The sequence below is a fragment of the Vespula vulgaris genome, chromosome 1 (assembly GCF_905475345.1).
Source record: "Vespula vulgaris chromosome 1, iyVesVulg1.1, whole genome shotgun sequence".
NCBI lineage: Eukaryota > Metazoa > Arthropoda > Insecta > Hymenoptera > Vespidae > Vespula > Vespula vulgaris.
Window position 1 is genome coordinate 16,579,929 of NC_066586.1, and position 24,586 is coordinate 16,604,514.

General features: G+C 26.8%; 11 protein-coding genes across 19 annotated transcripts; 3 read left to right on the top strand and 8 right to left on the bottom strand.

Annotated features, from left to right (window-relative positions):
- Nucleotides 1–1,883: 1,883 nt before the first annotated feature.
- On the bottom strand, nucleotides 1,884–3,663 carry LOC127069912 (actin-related protein 6). Its single transcript, XM_051007591.1, has 3 exons — nucleotides 3,214–3,663; nucleotides 2,163–3,134; nucleotides 1,884–2,074 (listed from the first exon to the last, which is right to left on the bottom strand). The coding sequence occupies exons 1-3, from the start codon at nucleotides 3,285–3,287 to the stop codon at nucleotides 1,945–1,947; spliced, it is 1,176 nt and encodes a 391-aa protein (XP_050863548.1). The 5' UTR covers nucleotides 3,288–3,663; the 3' UTR covers nucleotides 1,884–1,944.
- A 10-nt stretch (nucleotides 3,664–3,673) lies between these two features.
- LOC127069873 (dihydroxyacetone phosphate acyltransferase) lies at nucleotides 3,674–6,692 on the top strand. Of its 2 annotated transcripts, none has more exons than XM_051007475.1 (6): nucleotides 3,674–4,450; nucleotides 4,590–5,000; nucleotides 5,081–5,594; nucleotides 5,681–5,961; nucleotides 6,038–6,288; nucleotides 6,360–6,692. In XM_051007475.1, exons 1-6 carry the CDS (start codon nucleotides 4,192–4,194, stop codon nucleotides 6,690–6,692), a joined length of 2,049 nt encoding a protein of 682 aa, XP_050863432.1. In that variant the 5' UTR covers nucleotides 3,674–4,191. The 2 variants fall into 2 exon arrangements, with proteins under 2 accessions (XP_050863432.1, XP_050863421.1); XM_051007464.1 differs by having other exon boundaries at nucleotides 3,675–4,483.
- LOC127069914 (uncharacterized) lies at nucleotides 6,526–8,465 on the bottom strand. The gene is made up of 5 exons (XM_051007622.1): nucleotides 8,331–8,465; nucleotides 7,926–8,187; nucleotides 7,458–7,734; nucleotides 7,160–7,335; nucleotides 6,526–7,080 (listed from the first exon to the last, which is right to left on the bottom strand). The coding sequence occupies exons 1-5, from the start codon at nucleotides 8,435–8,437 to the stop codon at nucleotides 6,943–6,945; spliced, it is 960 nt and encodes a 319-aa protein (XP_050863579.1). The 5' UTR covers nucleotides 8,438–8,465; the 3' UTR covers nucleotides 6,526–6,942.
- Nucleotides 8,231–10,560, bottom strand: LOC127069918 (tRNA selenocysteine 1-associated protein 1). The gene is made up of 5 exons (XM_051007634.1): nucleotides 10,265–10,560; nucleotides 9,926–10,123; nucleotides 9,484–9,800; nucleotides 9,204–9,403; nucleotides 8,231–9,117 (listed from the first exon to the last, which is right to left on the bottom strand). The coding sequence occupies exons 1-5, from the start codon at nucleotides 10,307–10,309 to the stop codon at nucleotides 8,993–8,995; spliced, it is 885 nt and encodes a 294-aa protein (XP_050863591.1). The 5' UTR covers nucleotides 10,310–10,560; the 3' UTR covers nucleotides 8,231–8,992.
- Nucleotides 10,561–10,751: 191 nt separating this feature from the next.
- On the bottom strand, nucleotides 10,752–13,067 carry LOC127069897 (tubulin alpha chain-like). Its single transcript, XM_051007566.1, has 5 exons — nucleotides 12,925–13,067; nucleotides 12,451–12,670; nucleotides 12,046–12,347; nucleotides 11,390–11,971; nucleotides 10,752–11,253 (listed from the first exon to the last, which is right to left on the bottom strand). Exons 1-5 carry the CDS (start codon nucleotides 12,925–12,927, stop codon nucleotides 11,014–11,016), a joined length of 1,347 nt encoding a protein of 448 aa, XP_050863523.1. The 5' UTR covers nucleotides 12,928–13,067; the 3' UTR covers nucleotides 10,752–11,013.
- An 82-nt stretch (nucleotides 13,068–13,149) lies between these two features.
- On the top strand, nucleotides 13,150–15,202 carry LOC127069913 (uncharacterized). Its single transcript, XM_051007607.1, has 7 exons — nucleotides 13,150–13,683; nucleotides 13,758–13,875; nucleotides 13,948–14,109; nucleotides 14,186–14,419; nucleotides 14,495–14,626; nucleotides 14,711–14,883; nucleotides 15,001–15,202. The coding sequence occupies exons 1-7, from the start codon at nucleotides 13,547–13,549 to the stop codon at nucleotides 15,074–15,076; spliced, it is 1,032 nt and encodes a 343-aa protein (XP_050863564.1). The 5' UTR covers nucleotides 13,150–13,546; the 3' UTR covers nucleotides 15,077–15,202.
- On the bottom strand, nucleotides 15,064–16,372 carry LOC127069925 (N-acetyltransferase family 8 member 3-like). Its single transcript, XM_051007664.1, has 2 exons — nucleotides 15,857–16,372; nucleotides 15,064–15,738 (listed from the first exon to the last, which is right to left on the bottom strand). The coding sequence occupies exons 1-2, from the start codon at nucleotides 16,153–16,155 to the stop codon at nucleotides 15,225–15,227; spliced, it is 813 nt and encodes a 270-aa protein (XP_050863621.1). The 5' UTR covers nucleotides 16,156–16,372; the 3' UTR covers nucleotides 15,064–15,224.
- Nucleotides 16,373–16,518: 146 nt separating this feature from the next.
- On the bottom strand, nucleotides 16,519–17,179 carry LOC127069956 (uncharacterized). Its single transcript, XM_051007703.1, has 2 exons — nucleotides 16,905–17,179; nucleotides 16,519–16,767 (listed from the first exon to the last, which is right to left on the bottom strand). Exons 1-2 carry the CDS (start codon nucleotides 16,985–16,987, stop codon nucleotides 16,620–16,622), a joined length of 231 nt encoding a protein of 76 aa, XP_050863660.1. The 5' UTR covers nucleotides 16,988–17,179; the 3' UTR covers nucleotides 16,519–16,619.
- A 429-nt stretch (nucleotides 17,180–17,608) lies between these two features.
- On the bottom strand, nucleotides 17,609–19,758 carry LOC127069921 (probable N-acetyltransferase camello). Its single transcript, XM_051007649.1, has 3 exons — nucleotides 19,538–19,758; nucleotides 18,409–19,203; nucleotides 17,609–18,307 (listed from the first exon to the last, which is right to left on the bottom strand). The coding sequence occupies exons 2-3, from the start codon at nucleotides 18,705–18,707 to the stop codon at nucleotides 17,788–17,790; spliced, it is 819 nt and encodes a 272-aa protein (XP_050863606.1). The 5' UTR covers nucleotides 18,708–19,203; nucleotides 19,538–19,758; the 3' UTR covers nucleotides 17,609–17,787.
- A 151-nt stretch (nucleotides 19,759–19,909) lies between these two features.
- On the bottom strand, nucleotides 19,910–23,327 carry LOC127069874 (dihydrolipoyllysine-residue acetyltransferase component of pyruvate dehydrogenase complex, mitochondrial). 8 transcript variants are annotated; one of them, XR_007783781.1, is made up of 9 exons: nucleotides 23,183–23,327; nucleotides 22,892–23,081; nucleotides 22,681–22,833; nucleotides 22,103–22,257; nucleotides 21,622–22,007; nucleotides 21,146–21,519; nucleotides 20,756–21,055; nucleotides 20,470–20,672; nucleotides 19,910–20,350 (listed from the first exon to the last, which is right to left on the bottom strand). XR_007783781.1 is itself a non-coding variant. In XM_051007500.1 (9 exons), coding segments are annotated over exons 3-9 (1,467 nt in total). In that variant the 5' UTR covers nucleotides 22,803–22,833; nucleotides 22,892–23,081; nucleotides 23,183–23,327; the 3' UTR covers nucleotides 19,910–20,349. The 8 variants fall into 8 exon arrangements, 7 of the variants coding, with proteins under 7 accessions (XP_050863457.1, XP_050863467.1, XP_050863500.1 ...); XM_051007500.1 differs by having other exon boundaries at nucleotides 20,544–20,672; XM_051007510.1 differs by having other exon boundaries at nucleotides 19,910–20,672; nucleotides 22,681–22,812.
- Nucleotides 23,328–23,400: 73 nt separating this feature from the next.
- On the top strand, nucleotides 23,401–24,580 carry LOC127069929 (39S ribosomal protein L13, mitochondrial). The gene is made up of 4 exons (XM_051007677.1): nucleotides 23,401–23,607; nucleotides 23,704–23,827; nucleotides 23,915–24,069; nucleotides 24,170–24,580. The coding sequence occupies exons 1-4, from the start codon at nucleotides 23,584–23,586 to the stop codon at nucleotides 24,401–24,403; spliced, it is 537 nt and encodes a 178-aa protein (XP_050863634.1). The 5' UTR covers nucleotides 23,401–23,583; the 3' UTR covers nucleotides 24,404–24,580.
- The last annotated feature ends 6 nt before the right edge of the window (nucleotides 24,581–24,586 follow it).

The following is a 24,586-nucleotide window of genomic DNA, read 5'->3' on the forward strand; positions in this document are numbered from 1 at the left end:
CTGTTTCAGAAAATGTCGTGTTTCGAAAATTGGCAAGATTCGACTTCATTCATTCTGATCTGTCTTCTCGTTATTGTTTTTATGTGTGAATGAGTGTGAATGTGTAAAAAAATTATTTTCCATATGATTAATTGAAAATTATTTATTGTTTTCAGAAAATAATAACGTTATAAATTTCTTATGTTCACAGATAACTACTGGTTCATCATATAAAATTCGCATATTACTTTAATAGCTTCTTATTTGATTACAAAATTGTTGTTTTATATTTGATTGATTTATTATATAAGTTTCGCATATTATTTTGATTGCTTTTTATTTAATTACGAAATGTTTTTGATGTTTTATGTTCACAGGTGACTGACTATTGGTTTATTATATAAGATTTGTATATTATTTTCATAACTTCCTATTTAATTACGAAATATTTTTGATGTTTTATGTTCACAGGTGACTGACTATTGGTTTATTATATAAAATTCGCATATTATAATGATTGCATCTTGTTTAATTGTAACATGGTTTAGATGTTTTATGTTCACAGATACACAGATGAACTGTTTACAACTTCTGAAGAACTTATATATATTTATGATGAAGTATTAGATAATAAAATAATATGTGTAATCCAAAAAGAGAAGTACAAAATAGCCAATCTTTAATTTTACAAAAGATTAAATTATTTCTGTTGCATTTTGGATAATACGGCGATATTAATCATTATGTTCCACTTTTCATTTCAGCATAATCATTTTGTTTCCAGCATTCACCATTAGTCGCGTTAGGGAATAGAGTTTCATTGAAGTGCTCTCTTCCCTTTTCCGGGTAGGTAGGTCGACATCAAACGGATTCATAAATTTTCGTCTAATCTCGATTGATTAGAAAAAAATTTTTGATTCGTTTCGCGATTGATTTTGTTTCTTTTTCCAAATTATAATAATTGTTATCAAATATATAATAATAATGATTTTATATAATTAGTTCTAATTGGTTCTAAAATAATTTATATTAATAGTAGAGTCTTAGCCCGTGGGTCTCCATATGCAGCAACCTCCATGTGGTGAGACCTGGAAATCGATATTAGTTGCGATATATAATAAATATAAATAACGCAAGTACTATCGAGCTAATGGCTGCATTTAAATTCAATAAAAATTTACTATGTTCCATAATGATTTTTCTATCTTTCCATGATGTCCATTTTTTTAACGGACTTATAAATAGATTGTTTTATTATTTAATGTATTCATTATTATATCTATTTTGAAATTATATACATATGCGCATTATAATATTTTTTTTATTAATATAATAATTTATATTTTTTATTGAAGATCACGTCTAAAGCTTCAGGTGATTAAGAGAACTCAGATTAAGAATACAGTTTGCTGAAGTCTAATTAAAGACTAATACATAAGAGAGGACGAAATAACAGACAGGTAACTAAATTACACAACTAATTGCACAAATAACTAAATTGCAAGTGTTGATTCGTGCTTTATCTCGTTATATAATTATTAGTGCGTAGGTTAACGCATGATGAGTAAAATAAACTATACATTCCTACTCGTCCTGTAAGAACTGCGATATAACTCGTTGATATAATTCGCTTATCAATAAATTTAATAAGAAATCAATATATGTTGATATTACACGCAGCCAACAATCCCAATATCAAAATTTTTAAGTATTGTTATTTTAAATTAAAATTATTTTAAGTTTATCGCACTGTACGATCATTGAAATTTTTAGTCTAATCCAATCTTTCTTTTAAGATGAACTAATTGTAAGCTTAGGACAAAACAATATTCCTGAACATTATGAATAATGAGACTTCATTTTATTGTTCATTGTTTACTTTAATTGGAAATGATAAAAATAAATATTGTACAAAGACAACATATTTATTAAAAATATGTAACTTTCATTGTTTAAATAATGTTATTAAACATCAAATCTTTCAAAACAAAGTGATTGACCTTCTTCTTCATATTCTTCTCTTGTTACAAGAAGACCAGAGAATATTGGATCTTTTGATAATGCTTTTCCACCATGCCATGCATAAGTGATTGGACTGTAAATAAAAAATATTTTTCTTGGAAAATTTATTAAAATTTTTTAGTATAACATAAAAATAATAAGAGAATATGCTGAATACTTACTTCTCTGGTGAAAAAACATTTATCATATAATCAAATGGTGCAAGACTTCTAACTTCTTTAAACACTCTGTCTCGAAAACCTGGAAACTTTGCATTTCCACCTGTAAGTACTATGTTAGATAAAAGATGTGGCCATGTTTCTTCTTCACAAGCTTTCAAACAATCTATAATAGCTTCTGGTATACCCATTTGTCGAATACCAACATCAGATGGATGAAAAAGAATTTCAGGTATTGCAAATCGTTCATTGCTCAAACGAACTGCTTGTTGTTCATTAGAAACCTCTGGATTTTTAAGAAAGCCTCGCCGCAATGTTGTATAATCTGGCAAAACATAATCTTTAACAATGTCATTATTTTCTAACTTTTTCTTAGCAGATTCCATATCTTTATAAAAATCTTGTGATACAAAGCAAGAATCTTCTTTTGCTTGATTTATTACGTATGTTTCATCCATAACATGTAATTGACGATAAGATATTATCTCTTTCAGATGATTTGTAAGAAGTTTTCCACCCACATCTATTCTTCGTATACCTTCCTTAATTTTAATACCATTTACATATGGGACAATATGTGTAAAGCTGTATCCAGTATCAACTATTATACAACATTTAGTTCCAGGTCTTTCACTTCTATAATTGTAACATGAAAGACTACTTGTATTTATCCTAAGAAGACTATGGCATTCATATTCTTCAAAAAAGATTTCAGTCATGGCCTCTTGAATACTTGCAAAATTAAATGGTGGTTCAGTTACTACCACAGAAAGTTGACTTAAATTAACAGGACAACATTCTTTTGAAAATATATAATCCCAGACAGTTTTTTGAATATCCCAATTTACAAGATATCCTTTCTGAAATGGTAAAATATAAAATAGTCCAGAAGCGTCTCTGCATTCTTCTATTTGATTTCCTATGAAAGGTCTTCGACGTTCACTTTTCGCTTTCATTATACAATTAGGAACTATCCTGCAAATATCATGTGATTAAATATTATTAATTATGAATATAGCAAGCATTGTTGTTTATTTCATAAATATAAAGTTACTTTGGATTTTCTGTAGAGAGTCCAACTTTGGTTGTGTATGCTCCATTATCAAGGATGAATGCAGAATTAGTCATTTTGGTGCCAATTATATCAAATTACATAATATTTTCTCGTTTTTATTAATATTTGATCATCAATCATTAATATTTATCGTTGATTATATTCAAAATAACAATATAAACAAACTGCAGTTGTCTGGTACTTGGCGTAAAATAATCACGTTATCAGTCCCGCTTTATTCAAAGGCGGGAAAATCAAAAAACTATACATTTATTATTAATATAAATTTATATATTTCTTATTTATATGTATGATGTTTAATATAATATTTTAGTTTTTATTTGAGACACATTAAGAATATGTAATAAATTTATGTTTGCATTGCTCTCTTTTTTATTTTTTAATTAAATATTTTTTGTGACTTCCATAACTTCGTTGTGTAACCTCAAAGAACAATTAGTTGAAAATAACAGGCACAAGTAATTGACCGATTAAGAAATAATTCAGAAAACATTAGAATATATTTAATTTATTATTGTTTTCTTATTTTTGCATAAATCTTTAAAGTATTTCATTTTCTCTCGAAAATGTATATCGTTTATCGGAATATCGATTATTTAACAATAAGAATTAAGTACACGTTATCATGAAATAGGTTACTTAAAATTTAAAGAATTCAACATATATCGAGACTGATATTTTAAAGAGAGATCGAATATTTACAGAATGTATTATACGATTTTTTTCATTATAGCTACGTTTCCAAAGTTCTTACGTGATATGTAAACATTACGTCTATCTGTCATCATATACATTTATATTTCATAGTGTCATTTTACTTCATTAAATTATCATATATTAAAAATTGGACTTTGTATTATCAGACATTCTATTTCTGTAGTTACAAAGAAAAGATATTATTAACATTGAGAGATTAGTTAATCTCTGGTAAAAAAAAAAGAAACAAAATATCTAAAAATGCAACAAAATAGTGAATTGACTGATTTATTGGAAGAAAGAAGAAAGGATTCTGATTTTTTATGGGTTTCTAGACCCATGAAAATACAGATGCCTCATATGTTACCACCAGAATTAAAATTATCTCGAAATCAAATTATAAATACAGTATTAAATACTCCACGTGTAAAAGAAGCGATCAGTTATTTAGCAAAAAGTCAAAATGTATATACATATGTTATTGAACGAAGAGCTCATGCTATTTTGCAAGAAATGGCAAGTAAGGGTCATTTACCTACAGTTCGTTGGCTAGGTATATTCTATTCCTTTTTAACATGGACATGTTAAAAGATAACATTGGACATGTAATTATATTAATTGATTAAATTATTTCAAATTAAAAACAATTTTTTATCTAGGTTTTTTCATTACCAAAGCTTTGAAGAGAATCTTCCGCAATATTTATATAAACGAAGGAATGATATTTGATTTAAAAAAGCAAATGTCTAGTTATCAAGTACAATATATATATGTACCTTCACATAGAAGTTATCTGGATTTTATTTTATTATCATATATTCTCTTTAGTTACGATATGTCATTACCAAATATAGCAAGTGGAATGGATTTTTATCAAATGAGATTTATTGGAGAATTATTGCGTAAAACTGGAGCATTTTATATGAGACGTAGTTTTTCTAATGATTTATTATATAAAGAAATTTTTAAGGCATATGTTAATTGTCTTGTAAATCATAGTGATAGAGCAATTGAATTTTTCATCGAAGGTACTCGTAGTAGAAGTCAAAAAAGTATTGAACCCAAATATGGTAAATATTTGTTTCATTCTACAGTGAAAATATATTATTACTGATACATTATTATATATTTACATATATTAATATTTTAGGTTTCTTATCTATCATTTTGGATACTTATCTTCAAGGCACTGTACCTGAGATTCAGTTTCTTCCAATTAGTATCAGTTATGATCGCCCATTAGAAGAAAAATTGTTTGTCTATGAACTGCTAGGAGTGCCAAAGCCAAAAGAAACAACAACTGCTCTATTGCGATCTATGTCTATGTTGAAAAATCTTGTTTCTTATGGATCAGTGTTTTTCAATATTGGCGAACCTATTTCTGCCTCACAATATGTATCATCAAAGGATCGTAAAACCAAGATTATAAATCCTGATTATAAATTACCATCAACTATTACAGAGAACTTAGCATATGACATAATATATACTCATCAAAAAAATACAGTGCTTACAACTTTTAATATAATTGCTTTGTTGTTTAATGAAAGAATACAAACATATCCTCTAAATCCATACACTCTTGAAACATTAGCAGAAGATTACAAATGGTATAAAAAATGGCTCTCATCATTAGGGGCTATAATCCATCCTTCAATTAAGAAGTAAATTTCATTATTTTATTTTTTCTGCTGTTTTTCTATAAATGAAATTGTACATTTTTTGTAATTTAATAATTTCTTTGTTACAGTATGACTACAGATGAATTATATAAGGAAATATTAGTGTCATTAGAAACACATTCAGAGTTGCTTACATTAGATGAATCAAAAATGTTGAACTTAAAAAATACGTATGTAGAAATTAAATCAGAAAAATATATGAATATAAAGGGACATAATTTAAATAAACGTACTATGGAAGTAGCAGTACCAGCTATTAATTTAACTATTTATGTAAATCCTACTTTATTTTTTCTTGCTAAATTAGGAATTATTACTGCAACAGTTGGATTAGACAGTGTTCATATTGGTAACTTTTAATTGCAATATTGCTAAATCAACAAGTAACAAATAGAAATTTAATTTATCATTTTCCATATTTTCAGATAAAGCCTTTGAACGATATGTTCTACTAAGGAAATTACTAAGTACAGAGTTTGCATTATTTCTAAACGCAAGTTCTTCTGTAATTAATTTAGAATGGAAAAAATCAATTGATATTTTGGTGAAGGAAGGCTGTTTATATATTCAAAATGATTTAATCACAGGACAAAAAACTGCATTATTTTCTCTTCTACATAATCTTATGTTACCATTTATTGATGCAGTGTGTTTTACCTGCACTACTTTATTAAATGTAAGAATACAAAACATATCTTATATTGAATACAATATTATTTTAATTTATAATTGTTTTTCTTATTATAGTGGAATGAATTAATATTGGGTACTATAACAATCCAAAAAGTATTGAAGGAATGTCAAAAGCAAGTAGAAATTGCATTATTTGAGGAAAAAAATTCTCGTCCTCATCCATATTGTCTATCACTTGATCTTTTTAAATCTACATTGTCTAATCTTTTACAACAAGGTATTGTTATAACATCTGATAAAGAAGGTATTTATTTTGTTGATAAAGTACAAATGGAACATCTTATTTTAAAATTACATCAGCTTCCATTATTACATCCTGTGGGATTTTATAGTGATATTTTTTTATCAACATTAAATACTTCAGTACATATACAAGCAAAATTATAAAAATATATGTACTATATATTCACAAAATTTATACTGGTTTTGGACATATCTACATATTCATTTTTCAATTCTCTTATAATCAATTATGTACAATTGTGTAGTAGATGCATTAGAGTATAACTTATTATTAATACCTTAGTAATATATTAAACATTTATACATATAAATACAGCTTAAAAATGACTTATTTATATATTAGAATGAATATAAATTGTATCATTCCATGTTTGTATTTCTTATAAGACTAACATTAAATATTAGAAATGAAATTATCCACACTGTGAAGAATTCTTGCTGTTTCTTCATTAAATTCTTCCACTGATCTCTTTTTTTTACCAATAAGTACAGTGGGAACAGTACTTTGAGTTCCATTATTTCGAAAAAGAAGCTAGAAATTTATGAGAATTACCTTTATTTTTTTTATACATCTGAAATATGCCTTATAATTTCTATAAAAATTAACTTACCATAACTAATCTAACCAAATAGACAGCAAATGTAAGAAATGAAATAGCCATTAATGCACCCTCTATAGAAGGAAAACCTAATCCATGGTCTTCATAATCATCATACCCATGATCATAATGATCACTAGTACCCCTTTTTATGCGAATTGGATTTATAAATCTTATGAGTCTAGATTCTATGCAAAATTAAATGTGATATAAATAAGAAAATTTTTCTATATATATACACTTGATATTTAATTAACTTAAAATTTAAGACATTAGTGTTAACAAAATGAATAATCTATTTATAATTCACCTATTTCAAGCGATAATATCTTTTCAAATGATCTCAAAAATTGAAGTTTCCCTTTTATACTTGATGATTGAGATTTTAAATTTTTATGAACATTTTTTAATATTTCAGTTGGTAAATACATTAGAAATGTATTTTTATCTTCTTTCAAAGTTTCATTAAAATTCTTATTAGACATTGGTAATTGTTGTTTGAGTGTAACTTCTTTAGTATCATATATTTTTGTATCTGATATATGTTCTTCTAATTTTATTGGATCAGATTCAATTAATAATTTATCCTACAATATATTTCAAATATTAACTTTAATTTATTTAAATAATATGATATAAATAAAATCATCTTAAAATATATTTGTTAAAGAGAAAATATAATTAGTATTTTATAAATTTATATATTATAATCAGTATTATAAATATTTCATGTAATTATGTTTCTTAAAAAAGGTAGAATTTTAATTATACTTCTTACCATTTCATAACTATTATTTTTTATGTCAGAATTATTCTCAACAATATGTTCAGCGGATGCATTCATAAAATATTTCTCTATCCCAGTATTTAATTCTGTTACTGATAATTGAGTTATATTTACATTTGAATCGGATGTTAATGGAATTTTTATTTCCGATTGTTCTTCATAAATCGTACTGTCGTTTTTCTTATGAAAAAAACTGTTATTATCATCATTTCGCATAAATTTGTATTCATAATCACGTTTAAAAGAAGGAATTCTATGAAAATTAAGATAATATCAGAAATAAATTAGAATAATCATACATATTTGTTCTATTATAATATATATATAAATTAATAATATACACACACGCACACACACACACACACAATGTACATTATAAAGTAATATAACACATACCTGTAAACTTTCTTTTCATCTGAAAATTCAGGAATTTCGACCCATCCAGCTTTAACAATTTTTCCAAAATATAACATTTTAAAAATTATAATATGATATATGAGCATCTTAATTTTATTTTCTGCCTTATTTAACTCTCGGTACAATTAATTTTATTTTTTAAATTTTGTTATAAAAACCTTATTACGAATACAAAAATCACACGTATTTGAGCTCGTTTTTTATGTTCTGTTATATCTGACGATTTAAATCTAACTAACGACAAGTAAGTGTAACGTAGGATACGCACGAAATAACTAATCGCTTAAGCTATTATTTCCAGCAGGAGTTCTGTTAGAAATAAGAAGGAAACGGATGTTACATTTCAATATCTCTAAAAAAGTATATCGTATTATTTATATCTAAACTGAATCACTATAGTAACATTGATGATTATAAAAATCATAATAATAAAGTGATATATCAAATATTAAAAGAAATTGCTTTAATAAGCACTTTCTTTGATTATTTTCTACAAAACATTTGGTTTATTTATACTTTCCTTTCATCTTTAATATCTATTTAACTTTTGTTTGCGAGTAATATTTAAATATTTATAACTACAAGAGGAATTTTACAAAATGTTAAAATTACAAAAATAAAAGTAATTTAATAAAATATTACTAATAACACAATTCTATGGTATCACAAGGAATCCATTTGGAACTTTCTAAAGCATCCCATAAATTATAATCTTGTTCAATTATCTCCCTATTTAATTTATCAATATCTAAAGGAATAGAATGTTCTGAAAATAATAGAATCGATAATTAAAAATAATATATATGTTCTCTATAAAAAAATATATACAAATTATTTCTTAATAACACATACCAATTAGTTCTAATTCATCTTCTTCTGGTTTCTGATCAGAAACATAACTATTATAAGCATCTGATGTTGGCTCACTTTCATAATAACCTTGCTGCCAAGCACTGTAACTATTCCAATAGGAAGAAGTATCATAATAGTTATATGCTTCAGAATTCATATTTGATGGTGCATATTCTGAAGATGATTGAGGTGGTGTTGATCTATAGAAGAAAACAGTCATATATACATTCCTTTATATAATTATGTTTTTAATTAAATTTTTTTTATAGTTTATTCTAACATTTTATTCCAAGGTCTTGGCACAGCATTACAGATCTTTAGAGACTTTGTTCCCAATCCCCTATACCCATTCATTGTCACCAAACTATTCTTCTGCTCTTCTTCGTTTGCAAATCTTACAAAACCATAACCTTTACTAAATCCTGAACTATCTAATATTACTTTAGCTGTTCTGATAGAATTATATTTTGCAGCAAATGCTCTATATAAAGAATAATCATCTACATCTGTGGACAAATCTCCTACCCAAATACTGAACTCTCTGTCAGCAGCAGGTTTACCAGTAGTGCTGGCATGATTTAATCGAAACCTCACAGTCTGTAATTTAGAACAAATTTTTCTAATTAATTGAACAAAATCTAAAAAAAATTATCTTGTCATTATATGATGATGAACTTAATAATTTGTATATTATATTAAGCAAAATTTTTTTAAATACAAACGGGATTTGACCCAGGAATCGCTTTGCCATTAAGCTTATGCATAGCATCTAGTGCCATTTCATCCGTTGGAAAGTGCACAAAACAATAACCAGCAGGTTCACCCGTATAACGATTTCTCATAACTTTTACGGTTTGAGGCTGTTCTCCCATTTTATGAAAAGCATTCATAATAAAACTTTCGGTCATGTATGGCTCAAGCTATGAAAGAAAATATATTTAAATAGATTGAATACAGAAAACTTATAAAGTTATTTAAATATAAATATTTTAACATAGTATATAAAACATATTTGAAATAAAAAATTTTAATGCAAAATTTTATATATACAAAATACTTACGCCACCCATCCATAGTTGACACAATACCATTGGTCCTGACGACATAATCTTATTTGTAATAAACAAAAAGTAAATCGTTTTATACGATTGATGAATGTCAATATATTGTAAATTATTTTTTTAATTTATGTTTGTACACATAACCTAATTATTTTTCACCGTTGTTAGAATAAGTTAAATAAACATACATAAGAACTCTTTACAAAAGAAATATATTTAATAAAAATATCTTGCTTTTGACTTTATCGATTTTTATACTGATATTTATTACAATTTATAATACTGTTTACTAAATATTTTTTATTTCCTTCAGTATGCTTTGAAGATAAAAAATTCGAAACTAGTCATAAAGGAAAGGCAATATTATCAAATAAAAATCACTAGAAAAACGATGGGAGGTCACATTGAAAGTGTTTAGTTTAACAAAATATTTAAATGTGATCGAATAACATCGCGTCTTGTTAAAGATTGATGTAGATTTTTTTCATTTTTTAAATCTTCAGACATTTACATACGTAATTTTTTTAATATATATATATATATACATATATATATGTATATGTAAATAAATATTTCTCAAAAAATATAAAAAATCTAATCAGAAAAAGATTTGTTAGCTTAGTTTTTATACTATGTCGATAATTGATGCGAGTTCAAATATTTTCGATATAATAACTTGATTTTGTGTGTTCAGAAAAGTCAATGATTAGATATGTAGTATATGTGATACTGATTAAAAAAGACTCAAGTTAATATTCTAATGATGCATCGGGAGTTGAAGGTGATTCAAGAGCAACTTCTTCGTAATCTCGTTCGAGTGCTGCAAGATCTTCTCGAGCTTCTGTAAATTCTCCTTCTTCCATACCTTCTCCTACGTACCAATGAACGAAAGCTCGTTTGTTATACATTAGATCGAATTTATGATTTAATTTAGCCCAGGCTTCTTCAATAGCTGTAGTATTAGATAACATGGATACTGCACGTTGAACCTATGTTATTTTTTATGCACTTTAAATTTAATCTTTTTTTAAATTAATTATAGAGAATAACAAGAGGGAGGGGAAATTATGATAAGAAAAATAAAAAAACAAGTCGATGTAATCGTTCGTTTAATTTGTTCAATACCTTAGCCAAATCTCCACCAGGTACTACGGTTGGTGGTTGATAATTAATACCAACTTTAAAACCAGTTGGACACCAATCGACAAAACGTATGCAACTTTTCCCTTTCATTGCAGCAATCGCAGCATTAACATCTTTTGGCACGACATCGCCGCGGTATAAAAGACAACATGCCATGTATTTTCCTTCACGTGGGTCACATTTCACCATTTGATTGGTAGCTTCGAAACATTCAGATGTAATTTCAGCGACGGTCATTCCTTCATGAAAAGCCTTATCAGCAGATACAACGGGTGCATATGTTGCAAGAGGAAAATGTATTCTCGGATAGGGTACTAAATTCGTTTGAAATTCGGTCAGATCTACGTTCAAAGCTCCATCGAATCTTAAGGATGCTGTTATGGAAGATACGACTTGGCTTATGAGTCTATTTAAATTGGCATAAGATGGTCTCTCTATTCCTAATTTGCGTCGACAAATATCATAAATAGCTTCGTTGTCGACCATAAATGCACAATCCGAATGACTAATCGTAGTATGTGTTGTTAAGATCGCATTATAGGGTTCTACAACAGCAGTAGAAACCTAAAATCCAAAAATTACCAATATTACATAAAAATGTATAACACGTTGGTATCGAACAATAATAGTGAACATACTTGAGGTGCCGGATAAACAGCGAATTCTAATTTACTTTTTTTCCCATAATCGTCCGAAAGTTTTTGCATGAGTAAAGAGGTAAAACCGGATCCTGTACCTCCTCCGAAAGAATGAAATACAAAGAAACCTTGTAATCCTGTGCATTGATCCGTCAGCCTCCTAACTCGATCCATTACGGATTCGATAACTTCTCTACCAATGGAATAATGACCTCGAGCATAATTATTTGCTGCATCTTCCTTCCCAGTGATAAGTTGCTCTGGATGATACAAATGTTTGTAACGACCAATGCGGACTTCGTCTAAAATAAATAAATAAAAAAAAAAAAAAATCCAATCAAAATTATAATCCTGATTTTTATCATAACAATCATATTTGCAACAGATATTTTTGAAAGATCTAACCAACAACGGTTGGTTCAAGGTCAACCATTACAGCTCTAGGAACCATTTTACCAGAACTTGTCTCATTGAAAAAAGTATTAAAACAATCATTCGTCCCGGTAACTTTATCGGAAGGCATTGTACCGTCTGGTTGAATACCATGTTCAAGACAATATAATTCCCAACATGCATTTCCCATCTGCACTCCCGCTTGACCAACGTGCATTGATATACATTCGCGCTAAAAAAGAAAAAAAATTCAATTATATATAAATATTTTCTTTAACTTTAACAGCTTATTATTATAAATTCTATTATTTATTATTATATTTATTAAAAAAAAATGAAAAAAAAATAGAATTTGCATTATAAATTTTTTATATTTATGTAACTTGCATTCTATAATATAAGATGAATTAGAAGAAGAATAAAAAGTATGTACATAGTTAATACATGGCAAATCTATTTTGTATATATATTTATATATAAACGTACCATTTTTATAATTTTTAGTATCCTGTTTATGGTGTAGAAAAGTAAAAAAATGTAATGATTTTGATGCAATTGTAAACTAAGCGATTTTGTATAAATTAAAACGCGAAATTTTGAATCGGCCGCAAACTGCTTTGAAAAAAAATTACTGATTGATTTCAGTTGCCTAGGTGACCATTGCATAAAAAAGAAATCAAAGATATATGTACGTTGTTTTATTTGTACATTCTTAAGTTTGTTTTTCGAACAAGAGATTAAGATTTATTTAAATATTAATAACATGATAATAAATGAAATCAACGAATAATAAACGAGATATTGATTATACTTTGATAGACATTTGGATTATATCTATTATTTACAAAAGAATGACCAATCAGAATACTTTGATATCGTAGTATTTGATCTGAAACACAGTAGAAGCATTTTTTTTTTTTTTTAAGAGTTATCTTTTTTTACGATATAATATCGTTACTTATCATTGAGCAGTTTGAGACGTAATGATATTCGTTAAAAATTTTTATAAGTTGTTCTAAAGTAATAACGACGTGTAACGTTGTTCTAAAGTAATGATGTATATATAAAGTTGAAATTGTTTATTATTTAGAAATAATAAAAAGCAATTATGTTGCCACCAACTTATGTTGAAGGCTTCCATGATTTGGAAGCAGTTAAAATAATGGAATATAAAAAGTTGGGAAAGACAGATCTATTAGTTAGTAAATTATCTTTTGGTGGTGGACCACTTGGTTGTCATTATGGGTATGATAATAATAAATTATAACATTTTGTGAAATTGTTTCTCTATACTTAATTAATGCTACATTTATTGGCAGTAATTATGACGAAAATGAAGCAATTGAAACTATACGACAAGCTATAAAGGAAGGTGTAAATTACATTGATACAGCACCGTGGTATGGACAAGGGAAATCAGAAAAAGTAATTGGGAAGGTAGAAATATATTTCTAAAAAAATATTTATTCTTTTTGTAACTATTTTTAATATTCATTATTTGGATAACAGGCACTAAAAGGAATTCCACGTCAAGCTTATTATATTGCAACAAAAGTTGGAAGATATGAGTTAGATGTTAAAAATATGTTCGAATTTTCAAAAGAAAAAACAAGACATAGTTTTAAAAACAGTTTGGATAATTTAGGATTAGATTATATTGATGTTATTCAGGTAGATATATATTTAATTTTTGTAATTAGTAAAAGTTATATAATATTTAAAAATAAAACTTTTCAATATCATACAGGTTCATGATATAGAATTTGCTCCATCGCTCGACATAATAATTACACAAACTTTACCAGAACTATCAAAGCAAGTTGCAGAAGGAAAAGCTAGATATATTGGTATTACTGGCTATCCACTTTCTGTTCTAAAAGAATGCATAGAGCAAAGCAATATTAATATTGCATGTGTGTTAACTTATTCCAGATTTACTTTATTAGATGATACTTTAATGGAGTTTATATCATTTTTTAAGGTTTAAAGTTTTACTCAAAAAATTTAATTTTTACAGTGACATAATGATATTAACAGAAAATTTTCAATATTATAGAAATATAATATCGGTGTAATTAATGCAGCTTCACTTGCTATGGGTCTTTTAACAAATAATGGTCCTCCAGATTGGCATCCTGCTAGCAAGGAAATGAAAAAAATTTGTAGAGATGTTGCACAATATTGTAAGGTTATTATCACCAATTTTGATGAGATTTAAGCAACAATTATAAATTTATGAATAAAAAAATACTATTGATATCTCTTTAATTAGGATAATAATGTGGAAATAAGCAAATTAGCTATATGGTATGCTATGCAATGTGAAGATACAACTACAAACTTAGTTGGTATTCAAAATATACAACAATTAAGAATGAATTTCAATGTATTAAGAAATGGCATTACAAAAAAGGAACAAGAAATATTAAAAATAATTGAAGATAAGTAAGTGATAATTACTTTTACTACTAAATACTTTTAACTACTAAATACACTATGATAAATGATCTTTTTCAAAAGAAAAGAAGCAAAAATTAACTTTCTGTTGATAAATTATTTCAGATATTTCAGTCAGATTAAATGTAAACATTGGGAAGGCAAAGAAATCGAAACATACTGGCAGGCTATGAAAATGTAAAAAATATTTTTATTTGTTTATAATATATATATATCATACAAAATAATATAATAATATATATATTTTACAAAAAGTTATCGAATACAAAAAATAAATCTAAAAATACAATTTATATATTTAAGAATATGATTAGCAAAGTTTAATTGTTTCAATGAGCCTGTGTATAAAATGGATCTGTAGCAAGTAACTCAGCATCATTATCATTATATTTCAATCGATATGTTAATTCAACAAATAATAGTATCACTGATGTTCCATGAAGAGATCTTTTACGATACAAATAGATTTCAAAATCTTTTTTATGAAATAGTTCTCTAGCAGCCTTTCTATGATCTGAAATCATGACATTAATACGTCTATATCCTTGTTGACTGCCAAATTCCAGAGCTAGATTGACAAGATTAGTTCCTATGCCTTTCCTTCTATAGTTTTTATGAACAGTTAATCTTTTTATCCAACCAGAATCTTGTAACCTAGTGCTTTTACACAAAGCAATAGTACCTATAATTTTTTTAACATGTCTAAATACATTAATATTAGATTCCTTAAATTTTTCTTCTGTCATGAATATATATTTCTGATCTCGTTGACGACGATTTATTAAATAATCTTCATATACTTCTGCTATCCAAAAATAGGAAGAATTATCTGATGTGTAAATCCTATTTATAAACATATATATTTTCATTTTAAAATCATAATTTTAATTAAATAAGAATTAACAAGAACACACAAACAAAATAAAACAAAACAAAAAAAAAAGAATTGAAAATGTAATACCGTGGAATCTCAGATACTTCTTTTTCAATCTTTTTAGCAGTAATCCAAAAGTTTATATATGTTACAATGTATATTAGAAATGCTTTTATAAGTATGCTTATAATACAGGAAAGAATAGGAAACCCTAATAACAGAAACAGAATTGAAAAAACAGAAATTGCTATATTTAAAGTAACATCTTTAAGTATAAGTCCAAAGAATGTTCTGTTTATATTTTCCATTATGCCATTTCTAAGTAATGTTTTGCAAAATGGTTCGTCTCTTCGTCTATAAGGACGAACAACTATAAAATTAGTCATATTGAAAAATTATATAAAATATTTCGAATCAATCAAGAACACACATCTATATTTATGATAAAATTTCTTGACTTTTTAAAAACTTAAATTCTACGTCTATAATATATAAAATCATAAGTAACTATCGAAATTTCTAATTAGCGTAATATATATATATATATATATATATATATATATATATATATATATGCCGAGGTCACGCTTCAGGGTGACCTCACGTAGTAAGACATTGTTTATGTTTATAACGTTTATATCTAAAATGAAAATATTTTTAATTTGTAATTTTTAAACAGTAAGAAATAGTATTATTCAGAGTGAAGATGGTGTCTGGAAATAGTTTTAGCGAAATTTTTTATGTAAAAATGATTTAATAACGTTTTATTATATTTATATTAATATTATGATTAAGTACACTTAAAACCATTTAAAAATGTTATAAGATCTACCAAAAAAGAAGGTAACCATCAAGATTTTTCAGATTTTTCATCCTCCTCAGGTTGCGTATCTAACATATTAGATGTCTCTTCAGAGGGCGTTCTTGGACAGATCTGTTTCAGAAGAACATAAATGTCTTCCGGTGATATCTCCATCGCCAAAAGTTCTATTGCGATCCTAATATACGATGATAACATGAATATAGTTTCATATAAATTTATATCTTACCAGATGTGATTTGAATAAATATTTAAGAAAAAGTCTACTTTATAGGTTATATGAAATTATTAAGAAATGTATTTTAGAAATGTTACCGAAAAACACCAGGAGTCGTAGTAATTCCAGCTAAATCAGCGAGTGCAACTAATTCCGTTTGATGTGCCTGTGGGAACGTCATAATATTGACTAAATGTTGTAGCGATACAGAACCGTAAAAATTTATTTCTGTTTACATACAATGCACACGATACTTTAATATTTATCTGTCGTCCATGTCGAGAACAGTAACGCAACTAGGTTTGAATTAAATTGCTATGCAATACTCGATAGATCAATCGAAATTTAGTATTCTCTATTTTATCGACAGAACTAAAGAAAATTTTAATTTATAATACTAATTTTTAAGTAGATCGATACTTTGATGTCAGATATGATGATAATGCGGTTAAGATAGTAAATAATAATCAATGCTATTAGTAATTATCGATGATGCATGTGTATTATGAAATATGATAATTTCCTTTAATAATTTAAACATTATCTACAGTTTCTAATGCATCAAAATTATGTTTTAGTATTTTTTTTTTAATTATTTATATAATCTTAAGTATATAATTTTTTAACCAAACGGTTATAAACTTAACCGCTGTTCATTGTTCTTTTCATGTACAGTGATATTGAGCTATTTTGATTCATTTTGCTTAAAATAATTATATGTAATAAATGTTGGAGATAAAATACTGTTCTATTGATAAATTATTTCAAATATTAATGATTTAAGTCAGATTAGATATAAACATTGGGAAGACGAAGAAATTGAAACACACTGGTAACATACAAAGATGTAAAATAGAGAATTATGATTTTTTTATAATGTTTCTGTTCTTATATATTTTACAAAAAGTTATAAAATATAAAAAATAAATATAAAAATATTGTTTATATATTTAATTTAAATATTTAAGTGCGATTGACAATTTAGTTGTTTGGAATAGATTGTACATTAAGTGGATTCGTAAGAAGTAATTCATTATCACGATAATACTTTATTCGATATGTTAATTCATGAAATTCTATTGTCATTAATGACGTAAATAATGATTTATTATGTAACAGATATAATTCGAAACCTTTCTTAATAAACAATTTTATAGCACCTACTCTATATTCTGAAATAATCACATTAGTACGTTTATATCCGTGTTCATTGCTAAATTGTAAAGCTAAATTCACGAGATGAATTCCTATGTTTTTTCTTCTATAGTCTTTATGAACAGAAAATCTTTTTATCCAAGCACTATCTTGTAATTTGTTGTTTTTACACAATGCAATAGTACCTACTATTTTTTTAAAATGTCTAGATACATCGATATTAGATTCCTTGAATTCTTCTTCTGTCATGAATGTACACCGTTCATCTCGTTGACGACGATTCAATAAATAAAATTCATATGCTTCTGCTACCCAAAAATGGGAAGTATTATCTGACATGTAAATCCTGTTTATAAAAATATATATTTTCATGTTAAAATCATAACCTTAATAAAATAAGGATTAACAAGAATAAAACAGAACAAAAAGAAATTGAGAATGTAATACCTTGGAATTGCAGATACTTCTTTTTGAATCTGTCTAGCTTTATAGAAAAACGTTGTATATAAAAAAATGTATATTGCAAATGCTGGGATAGACATAACCATAAGACAGTAAAGAATAGGAATTCCTATTAATATGAGTATAGTTGTACAGATTAAAACTGCTATTATCAAAGCAATTTCTTCAGATAAAAACCCAATGAATGTTGCATTTAGCGAAGCCATTACACCAGTTTTAAGTAATTCTTTGCAAAATGGTTCATCTTCTTGTCTATAAGCTCGAATAAGAATAAAATTATACATATTGAGAAATTATATAAATTATTTCGAATCAACCAAGAATACACATCTAAAATTACGATAAAATTTCTTGATCTTTTAAAAATTTAAATTCTACGTTTATAGTATATAAAATTGTAATTATTGAAATATCTAATTGAAGTCACATATATACACTCTGAGATCATACATCGGAGTATACATTACTAACGTATTGTTTATATATTTACACCGTTTATATTTAAAACGAAAATATTTTCAATTGGAAATTTTTAAGTCATTAGAAATAATATTATACGGAGAGATAATATCCGGAAATGAATTTTAATAAATTTCTTATGTAAAAATGATTTAACGTTTTATTATATTTATATTAATACTATAATTAAGTACACTTCAAGTCGTTTAAACACGTTATAAAATCTATCAAAAAAGAAAATTTTTCTGAATTTTCATCTTCCATCGGTTGCGTATACGAAATATTAAATGTTGTCTCTTCAGAGGGCGTTCGTGGAAAAATCTGTTTCAGAACATAAATATCTTCCGGTAATATTTCATCGCTAAAAGTTGTACTGCTATTTATTACCAATATACAATGAAATGAATGAATATGAATATGGTTTCATATAAATTTATATTTTGTGGGATATGATCTTAATAAATATAGAAAAAAGTATATAGGTTATACGAAATTATTACGAAATATATCTTAAAAATGTTACTGAAAAACCCTATTAGTTACAGTAATTTCAGATAAATCTACGAATGTAATTAATTTCGTTTAATGCACATTATGATATTAGTTAAATGTTGTAGGAATAAATTATTATAAAAATTTATATCTCTTTACATACAATGCTATTTATCTGTCGTTCGTGTCTAGAACAGTAGTGTAATTAATTACGCAATACTGAATAGATTAATTGAAATTTAACATTTTCTACTTTATCAACGGAAGTAAAGTTACTTCATAAATTGCGCTACGTGCAATACTGTGACGTGAGCAAGATGAATATATAGTTTAAGGAACAAGCAATGATCATGAAGAAGGGCACATTTCCCACAATTACTATTTCTACTAAATTTGTAAAACTTTTACGTCTTTATGTCTGAATGAGTTACCATACACATATACGCACACAATTATTTATATTGCTATTTATCTAAATAATATAAAATCATTATCTTCCAATTACTAGAAGGTATAATTTATTAAATAGGGTATATACATATATTAAATAAAGTTTATTTTTTTTATTTGTAGTTCATTAATTTCTTGGTAGTTAATATGATGGTCATTTTTTGAGCTATATAAACAAAGCAATTTACATAAATACATATATGTACAAGTGGCCACCGAAGATCGATACCAAGATATTATTGGCACACTGATTTAGATGTTTCATGGATATTTACCAAGAACTCATTTCATCCATTTTTAGATGATTTAATCATTTAGAACTAAATTGGCAGTATATCTTCTACATTGAACATAAAATATTTCAGACTGATTTTTTCATTTTAAAGATAGTTTCAGAAGATAGTCCTTAATCTTTTACGTGCTTTTATCGTAGCAACATTGATGATATTAATCAAAAAAAGCATGTATCACTAGATTAGTGATTAACTTTTCACGATATAATGTTGCTTCACGTAATAATGTAATTCTGTAAAAAGATTCCATTTCTAAAAATCATTTTTAGATTGCAAAAGAAATCAGTCTATCGAAAATGCATAATTAGAAACTCAATGTATAATATATATAAACACATTGGATATGTATCACCTTTCATTCCTGAATGAAGATGCTTGTGCATTGTTCGACTATCCAACATATAAAATGTTAATGACGAGACTTACTACAAGAGCATGGATGTTGGATTTTCCATGAAGTTTTTAAAGGCTGAAAGCCATTGTGCACCTACCGCACCATCCACCGTACGATGATCACAACTAGCTGTTACAGACATATATTGAGCAGTTGTAAATCTATAATCATAAAACAAAATTTGAATTAATTTAATATTTAATTTAAATTAATTGAAAATATTTATATAAAAATGAAAACATACCCTTTTTCATTTTTTGCAGGTATTAATCTAACTTCCGATGCACCTACTGCAAGAATAATGGATTGAGGTGGGTTTATAATGGCAGAAAAATTTTTAATGCCGAACATTCCCAAATTCGAAACAGTTATCGTGCCTCCTTGAAATTCATGTGGCTGCAGTTTTCCATCCCTTGCTTTGGCTGCTAATGCTTTTACATCTTTACTAATTTCGACAATACCTTTTACATCAGCACTAAATACTATAGGAGTAATCAAACCAGACTCTGTGCTTACTGCTACACTTACATCTACATTATTATATCTATAAAACAAAATTAAAAAAACATTATTAAAATATCGATTTTACTCTAAAAAAGAGAAGAGAAGAAAACAATAAAATTAGAAATCTTACTGTCTTATAACATCACCCATCCAAGCACTATTACCATCGGGTACTTTTTTACAAGCCATTGCCATTCCTTTTATAATGATATCATTTACGCTTACTTTTACTTTCTCTTTTTCTAACATTTTATTAAATTGCTCTCGCATTGCTAACGCAGCATCCATTTTTATATCTATTGAAAGGTAATAATGAGGAATACTTCTTTTGCTTTCAAGTAAACGTTTCGCTATAACTGCTCGTATATTCGACACAGGGACATCAATGCCCTCTGCAACATCAACCTCTTTTGCTGCTACTTTTGCTGTTGGTTTTGCAGCAACTGGAGCACCTTCAAGATCTTTAGATGTTATGGAACTGTATAAGCCTGTACCTTTCAGGCCCTATAAAAAAATATTGTTTTTTTTTTTCTACTCCATCTTTACATCTAGCAGAAAATATTCAAGATATTTAATGTAAAAAAGTATTTAACAATGTAAGATTACCTCTAAACTAAGTCCTTTTTCAGCAGCAATTCTTTTAGCTAATGGACTGGCATATACCCTTTCTCCTGGTGTGATTTTTGTAGGTGGAAGTGCAACTGCAGGTGCTGGTGCAGCAGGTGTTGGTGCAGCTGGTGCTGGTGCAGCAGGCGCAGCTGGTGCTGACGGTGTAATAGGTGGTGCTACTGTATCATCCTTAAAGTCTTTAAAAGCATTAACACTTTCTTCATTTGAAACAATGATGCAAACAAGTTTGCCTATGGGAACATTTTTTGATCCAGCAGGTACAAGTATTTTAGCTAAATAACCTTCTTCTGGTGTTTCAAATCCCATTGTTGCTTTATCTGTTTCAATTTCTGCTAATAAATCACCCTCATTTAATTTATCTCCTGTTAAAAATAAAATAAAATAATATTATTATAAGACATTAAAAAATTATATATTATAAATTTAATTTATTAAGTAGTTTTTTCAATATACATACCTTCTTTTTTTTGCCAACTTACAATAGTACCTGTTTCCATAGTAGGAGAAAGTGCAGGTAATTGTACTTTAATATGGTCAGGAAAGTCTGCATAAAACCGTAATTGTTGTTGCCATGGTATCACCGTAAAACGTAAACTATCGTGGACCTGAATCCTGAATACCAAGCAAGAAAGCAGTGATATACTCTAAAAAATGTTAAGAATCATGTGATGATATAATGTGATATCGAATGTTTTAACTAACATATCAGTATATCTGTTAATTAACGATAAATAAAATTCAAAATAAATAATATTCTATATCAGGCAATACAGTTTCAATAAAAACAAACATATACACATATTAAGGAAAGGAATGCAAAAATATTAACTTACAATAAAAACTTGTATATAGTATATTCAGTATCATAAATTAAAATCATGTAGATCTTTATATATAGATTTGAATACATAATTAAGTAGTAGAAATAAAATACTAATAACATATAACTTTAATGATTAAATGAAAATCGAATGAATAATGAGAGCAAAATGTTAATGAAATAATAATTAACAGAAGAATCGGCAATACGTATACCTTTGTAAATATTTTCTGTGAAGACATCTAATGATCACGGTTCTAACGATGTTAGGGCCCATACTACTTCGAAGTATCGTGCGTGCCAAATCATTACGTAGCCTCGCTGTGGTACGTATCATATCTTGATCGCTTTAACAATATCTATGTACACTACCGAAGTGAGATAGTTAAAGTTTATAAAAAAAGATTTTTCAAATAGTATAGTTACCTAAAAATCGTCTACAAGCACTTCAGAAACTAGGAGATATGATAAAGCAGGACCAAATGACGGAAACGCTCGTGCCGAATTAGAGGTCGTTTGCAAGGTCACGTGATTTCAACCATGAAATTTGTTCACATTCAATACGGGTAGTGTCGATAACTCTGACACTTTACCTTATAAAGCTTCACAGCGCCGTCTTTGTTAAATTAAAAAAACATTCATTTATAAGATTTAAAAAATGTATTAATGAAAAATATTAAAGAAGAAATTTGCATGTTTATGTAAACTTATACTTACAAGTTTTAATAAAAATTTTATAACAAATTTTTCTTTCATTATATTCTTATACATCCACATACACTATACTAGTATGTTAGCAGTTTTTTATTAAATAAAAAGTTTCGATAATATAATGGATACAGAAAATATAAAGAAAAGAAATATAATTAAATCGAAAAATAATTAGAAGAAATTCATTGGACTTGGAGCAATATGACAGTGTATCGATATTTTGCGATTATCGATAACCATATTGTATCCGTTTCGATACCATATTATACTTTATCTGAAATCATATCAGTATAGGTTATATTACAAATAATTTAAAAATACTTGAAGATTTATAAAGAGCTATGTACATTTCGAATTAAATTCTGACATTATTATATACGCTAATATCAAAAGTTATCTTAATTATTATGTCAATTTTACGAAGAGCACAGGTTTGTTTTTTAAAATATATATTTTTAAATTAATAATATAATATTAATCATTTTTCCGCCCTTATTTTTATTTAATAAAATTATTAAATTTTTTAGCAATGGAGCACTTTTTCAACTATTTGGCATATATATGATGCAAAATGGCAAGATCCTTATCTAAGTGCAGAAAAAATAAAACTTTATCTTATGGGTATCCATAAGCCGATATATCACCCAATGAGTAAGTCTAATATCATAATACTTAAATGTATATTGATATTTACATTTAAAAAATATATAGTTTACAAAATGGTGATCTTTCATACAGATTATTGTGGTGATCATGTGATTGTAATAAACAGTAAAGATATAGCTTTACGAGGAGACGAATGGCGAAAACGTGTATATTTCCATCATACTACATATATTGGTGGTGCTTCTTGGACTCTTGCATGGGAACTTCATAATAAAAATCCAACTTTGGTAATAAATGAACATGTATTATATCTAAAAAAATGTATCTTATATTCATAGACTTTATTAATAAGATAATTTATTTTTATTTATTATTATCCTTATATAGATAGTAACTAAAGCAGTATATCATGCATTGAAGGGAAATTTACAAAGAAGACACACAATGCAAAGATTACATGTTTTCCCAGATGAAAATGTTCCACAAGAGATGCTTCAAAATGTTTCTAATCAGATTAAACAATTAAGACCAGTTCCAGTTAGATTAGATCAAATTCCTAAAGAAGAAGTAGAACAATTTCCAAAATTGTTAGCTTATCCAGAAGATTATATTCTTAAGTGATTTATAAATTGTAAATAAAATAATTATTATAATACAACATTGCTGTGTGAATATTTAAACATAGATAGTAAAAATGTACGAACACTATATATATGTTTTTTTTTTATATATATATAATTGATTCGTTCCATTCTATTGTAGATTTTGCATGAAATAAAATTATTTCGATATTTCAAATGAATG

Excerpts from the sequence above, each read along its gene's own strand:
- LOC127069912 (XM_051007591.1), bottom strand. The coding sequence starts at position 3,287 with ATGACTAATTCTGCATTCATCCTTGATAATGGAGCATACACAACCAAA. Across the intron at positions 3,135-3,213 it reads CTCTCTACAGAAAATCCAAA|GATAGTTCCTAATTGTATAA; the intron begins GTAACTTTATAT and ends TGATATTTGCAG. Across the intron at positions 2,075-2,162 it reads AATGTTTTTTCACCAGAGAA|TCCAATCACTTATGCATGGC; the intron begins GTAAGTATTCAG and ends TTTTATTTACAG.
- LOC127069873 (XM_051007464.1), top strand. The coding sequence starts at position 4,192 with ATGCAACAAAATAGTGAATTGACTGATTTATTGGAAGAAAGAAGAAAG. Across the intron at positions 4,484-4,589 it reads ACCTACAGTTCGTTGGCTAG|GTTTTTTCATTACCAAAGCT; the intron begins GTATATTCTATT and ends TTTTTTATCTAG. Across the intron at positions 5,595-5,680 it reads ATCCATCCTTCAATTAAGAA|TATGACTACAGATGAATTAT; the intron begins GTAAATTTCATT and ends TCTTTGTTACAG.
- LOC127069914 (XM_051007622.1), bottom strand. The coding sequence starts at position 8,437 with ATGCTCATATATCATATTATAATTTTTAAAATGTTATATTTTGGAAAA. Across the intron at positions 7,735-7,925 it reads AAAATAATAGTTATGAAATG|GATAAATTATTAATTGAATC; the intron begins GTAAGAAGTATA and ends AATATATTGTAG. Across the intron at positions 7,336-7,457 it reads GATATTATCGCTTGAAATAG|AATCTAGACTCATAAGATTT; the intron begins GTGAATTATAAA and ends AATTTTGCATAG.
- LOC127069918 (XM_051007634.1), bottom strand. The coding sequence starts at position 10,309 with ATGTCGTCAGGACCAATGGTATTGTGTCAACTATGGATGGGTGGC. Across the intron at positions 10,124-10,264 it reads GTCAACTATGGATGGGTGGC|CTTGAGCCATACATGACCGA; the intron begins GTAAGTATTTTG and ends TTTCTTTCATAG. Across the intron at positions 9,118-9,203 it reads AGATGAATTAGAACTAATTG|AACATTCTATTCCTTTAGAT; the intron begins GTATGTGTTATT and ends TATTATTTTCAG.
- LOC127069897 (XM_051007566.1), bottom strand. Across the intron at positions 12,348-12,450 it reads CCTTGAACCAACCGTTGTTG|ACGAAGTCCGCATTGGTCGT; the intron begins GTTAGATCTTTC and ends TATTTATTTTAG. Across the intron at positions 11,254-11,389 it reads CTGGTGGAGATTTGGCTAAG|GTTCAACGTGCAGTATCCAT; the intron begins GTATTGAACAAA and ends AAAATAACATAG.
- LOC127069913 (XM_051007607.1), top strand. The coding sequence starts at position 13,547 with ATGTTGCCACCAACTTATGTTGAAGGCTTCCATGATTTGGAAGCAGTT. Across the intron at positions 14,420-14,494 it reads AGTTTATATCATTTTTTAAG|AAATATAATATCGGTGTAAT; the intron begins GTTTAAAGTTTT and ends TCAATATTATAG. Across the intron at positions 14,627-14,710 it reads ATGTTGCACAATATTGTAAG|GATAATAATGTGGAAATAAG; the intron begins GTTATTATCACC and ends CTCTTTAATTAG.
- LOC127069925 (XM_051007664.1), bottom strand. The coding sequence starts at position 16,155 with ATGACTAATTTTATAGTTGTTCGTCCTTATAGACGAAGAGACGAACCA. Across the intron at positions 15,739-15,856 it reads GAAGTATCTGAGATTCCACG|GATTTACACATCAGATAATT; the intron begins GTATTACATTTT and ends GTTTATAAATAG.
- LOC127069956 (XM_051007703.1), bottom strand. The coding sequence starts at position 16,987 with ATGACGTTCCCACAGGCACATCAAACGGAATTAGTTGCACTCGCTGAT. Across the intron at positions 16,768-16,904 it reads ACGACTCCTGGTGTTTTTCG|GATCGCAATAGAACTTTTGG; the intron begins GTAACATTTCTA and ends ATCGTATATTAG.
- LOC127069921 (XM_051007649.1), bottom strand. The coding sequence starts at position 18,707 with ATGTATAATTTTATTCTTATTCGAGCTTATAGACAAGAAGATGAACCA. Across the intron at positions 18,308-18,408 it reads GAAGTATCTGCAATTCCAAG|GATTTACATGTCAGATAATA; the intron begins GTATTACATTCT and ends TTTTATAAACAG.
- LOC127069874 (XM_051007510.1), bottom strand. The coding sequence starts at position 22,802 with ATGATACGTACCACAGCGAGGCTACGTAATGATTTGGCACGCACGATA. Across the intron at positions 22,258-22,680 it reads CACAGAAAATATTTACAAAG|GATTCAGGTCCACGATAGTT; the intron begins GTATACGTATTG and ends CTTGGTATTCAG. Across the intron at positions 21,056-21,145 it reads ATGGGTGATGTTATAAGACA|ATATAATAATGTAGATGTAA; the intron begins GTAAGATTTCTA and ends TTTGTTTTATAG.
- LOC127069929 (XM_051007677.1), top strand. The coding sequence starts at position 23,584 with ATGTCAATTTTACGAAGAGCACAG. Across the intron at positions 23,608-23,703 it reads CAATTTTACGAAGAGCACAG|CAATGGAGCACTTTTTCAAC; the intron begins GTTTGTTTTTTA and ends TAAATTTTTTAG. Across the intron at positions 24,070-24,169 it reads ATAATAAAAATCCAACTTTG|ATAGTAACTAAAGCAGTATA; the intron begins GTAATAAATGAA and ends ATCCTTATATAG.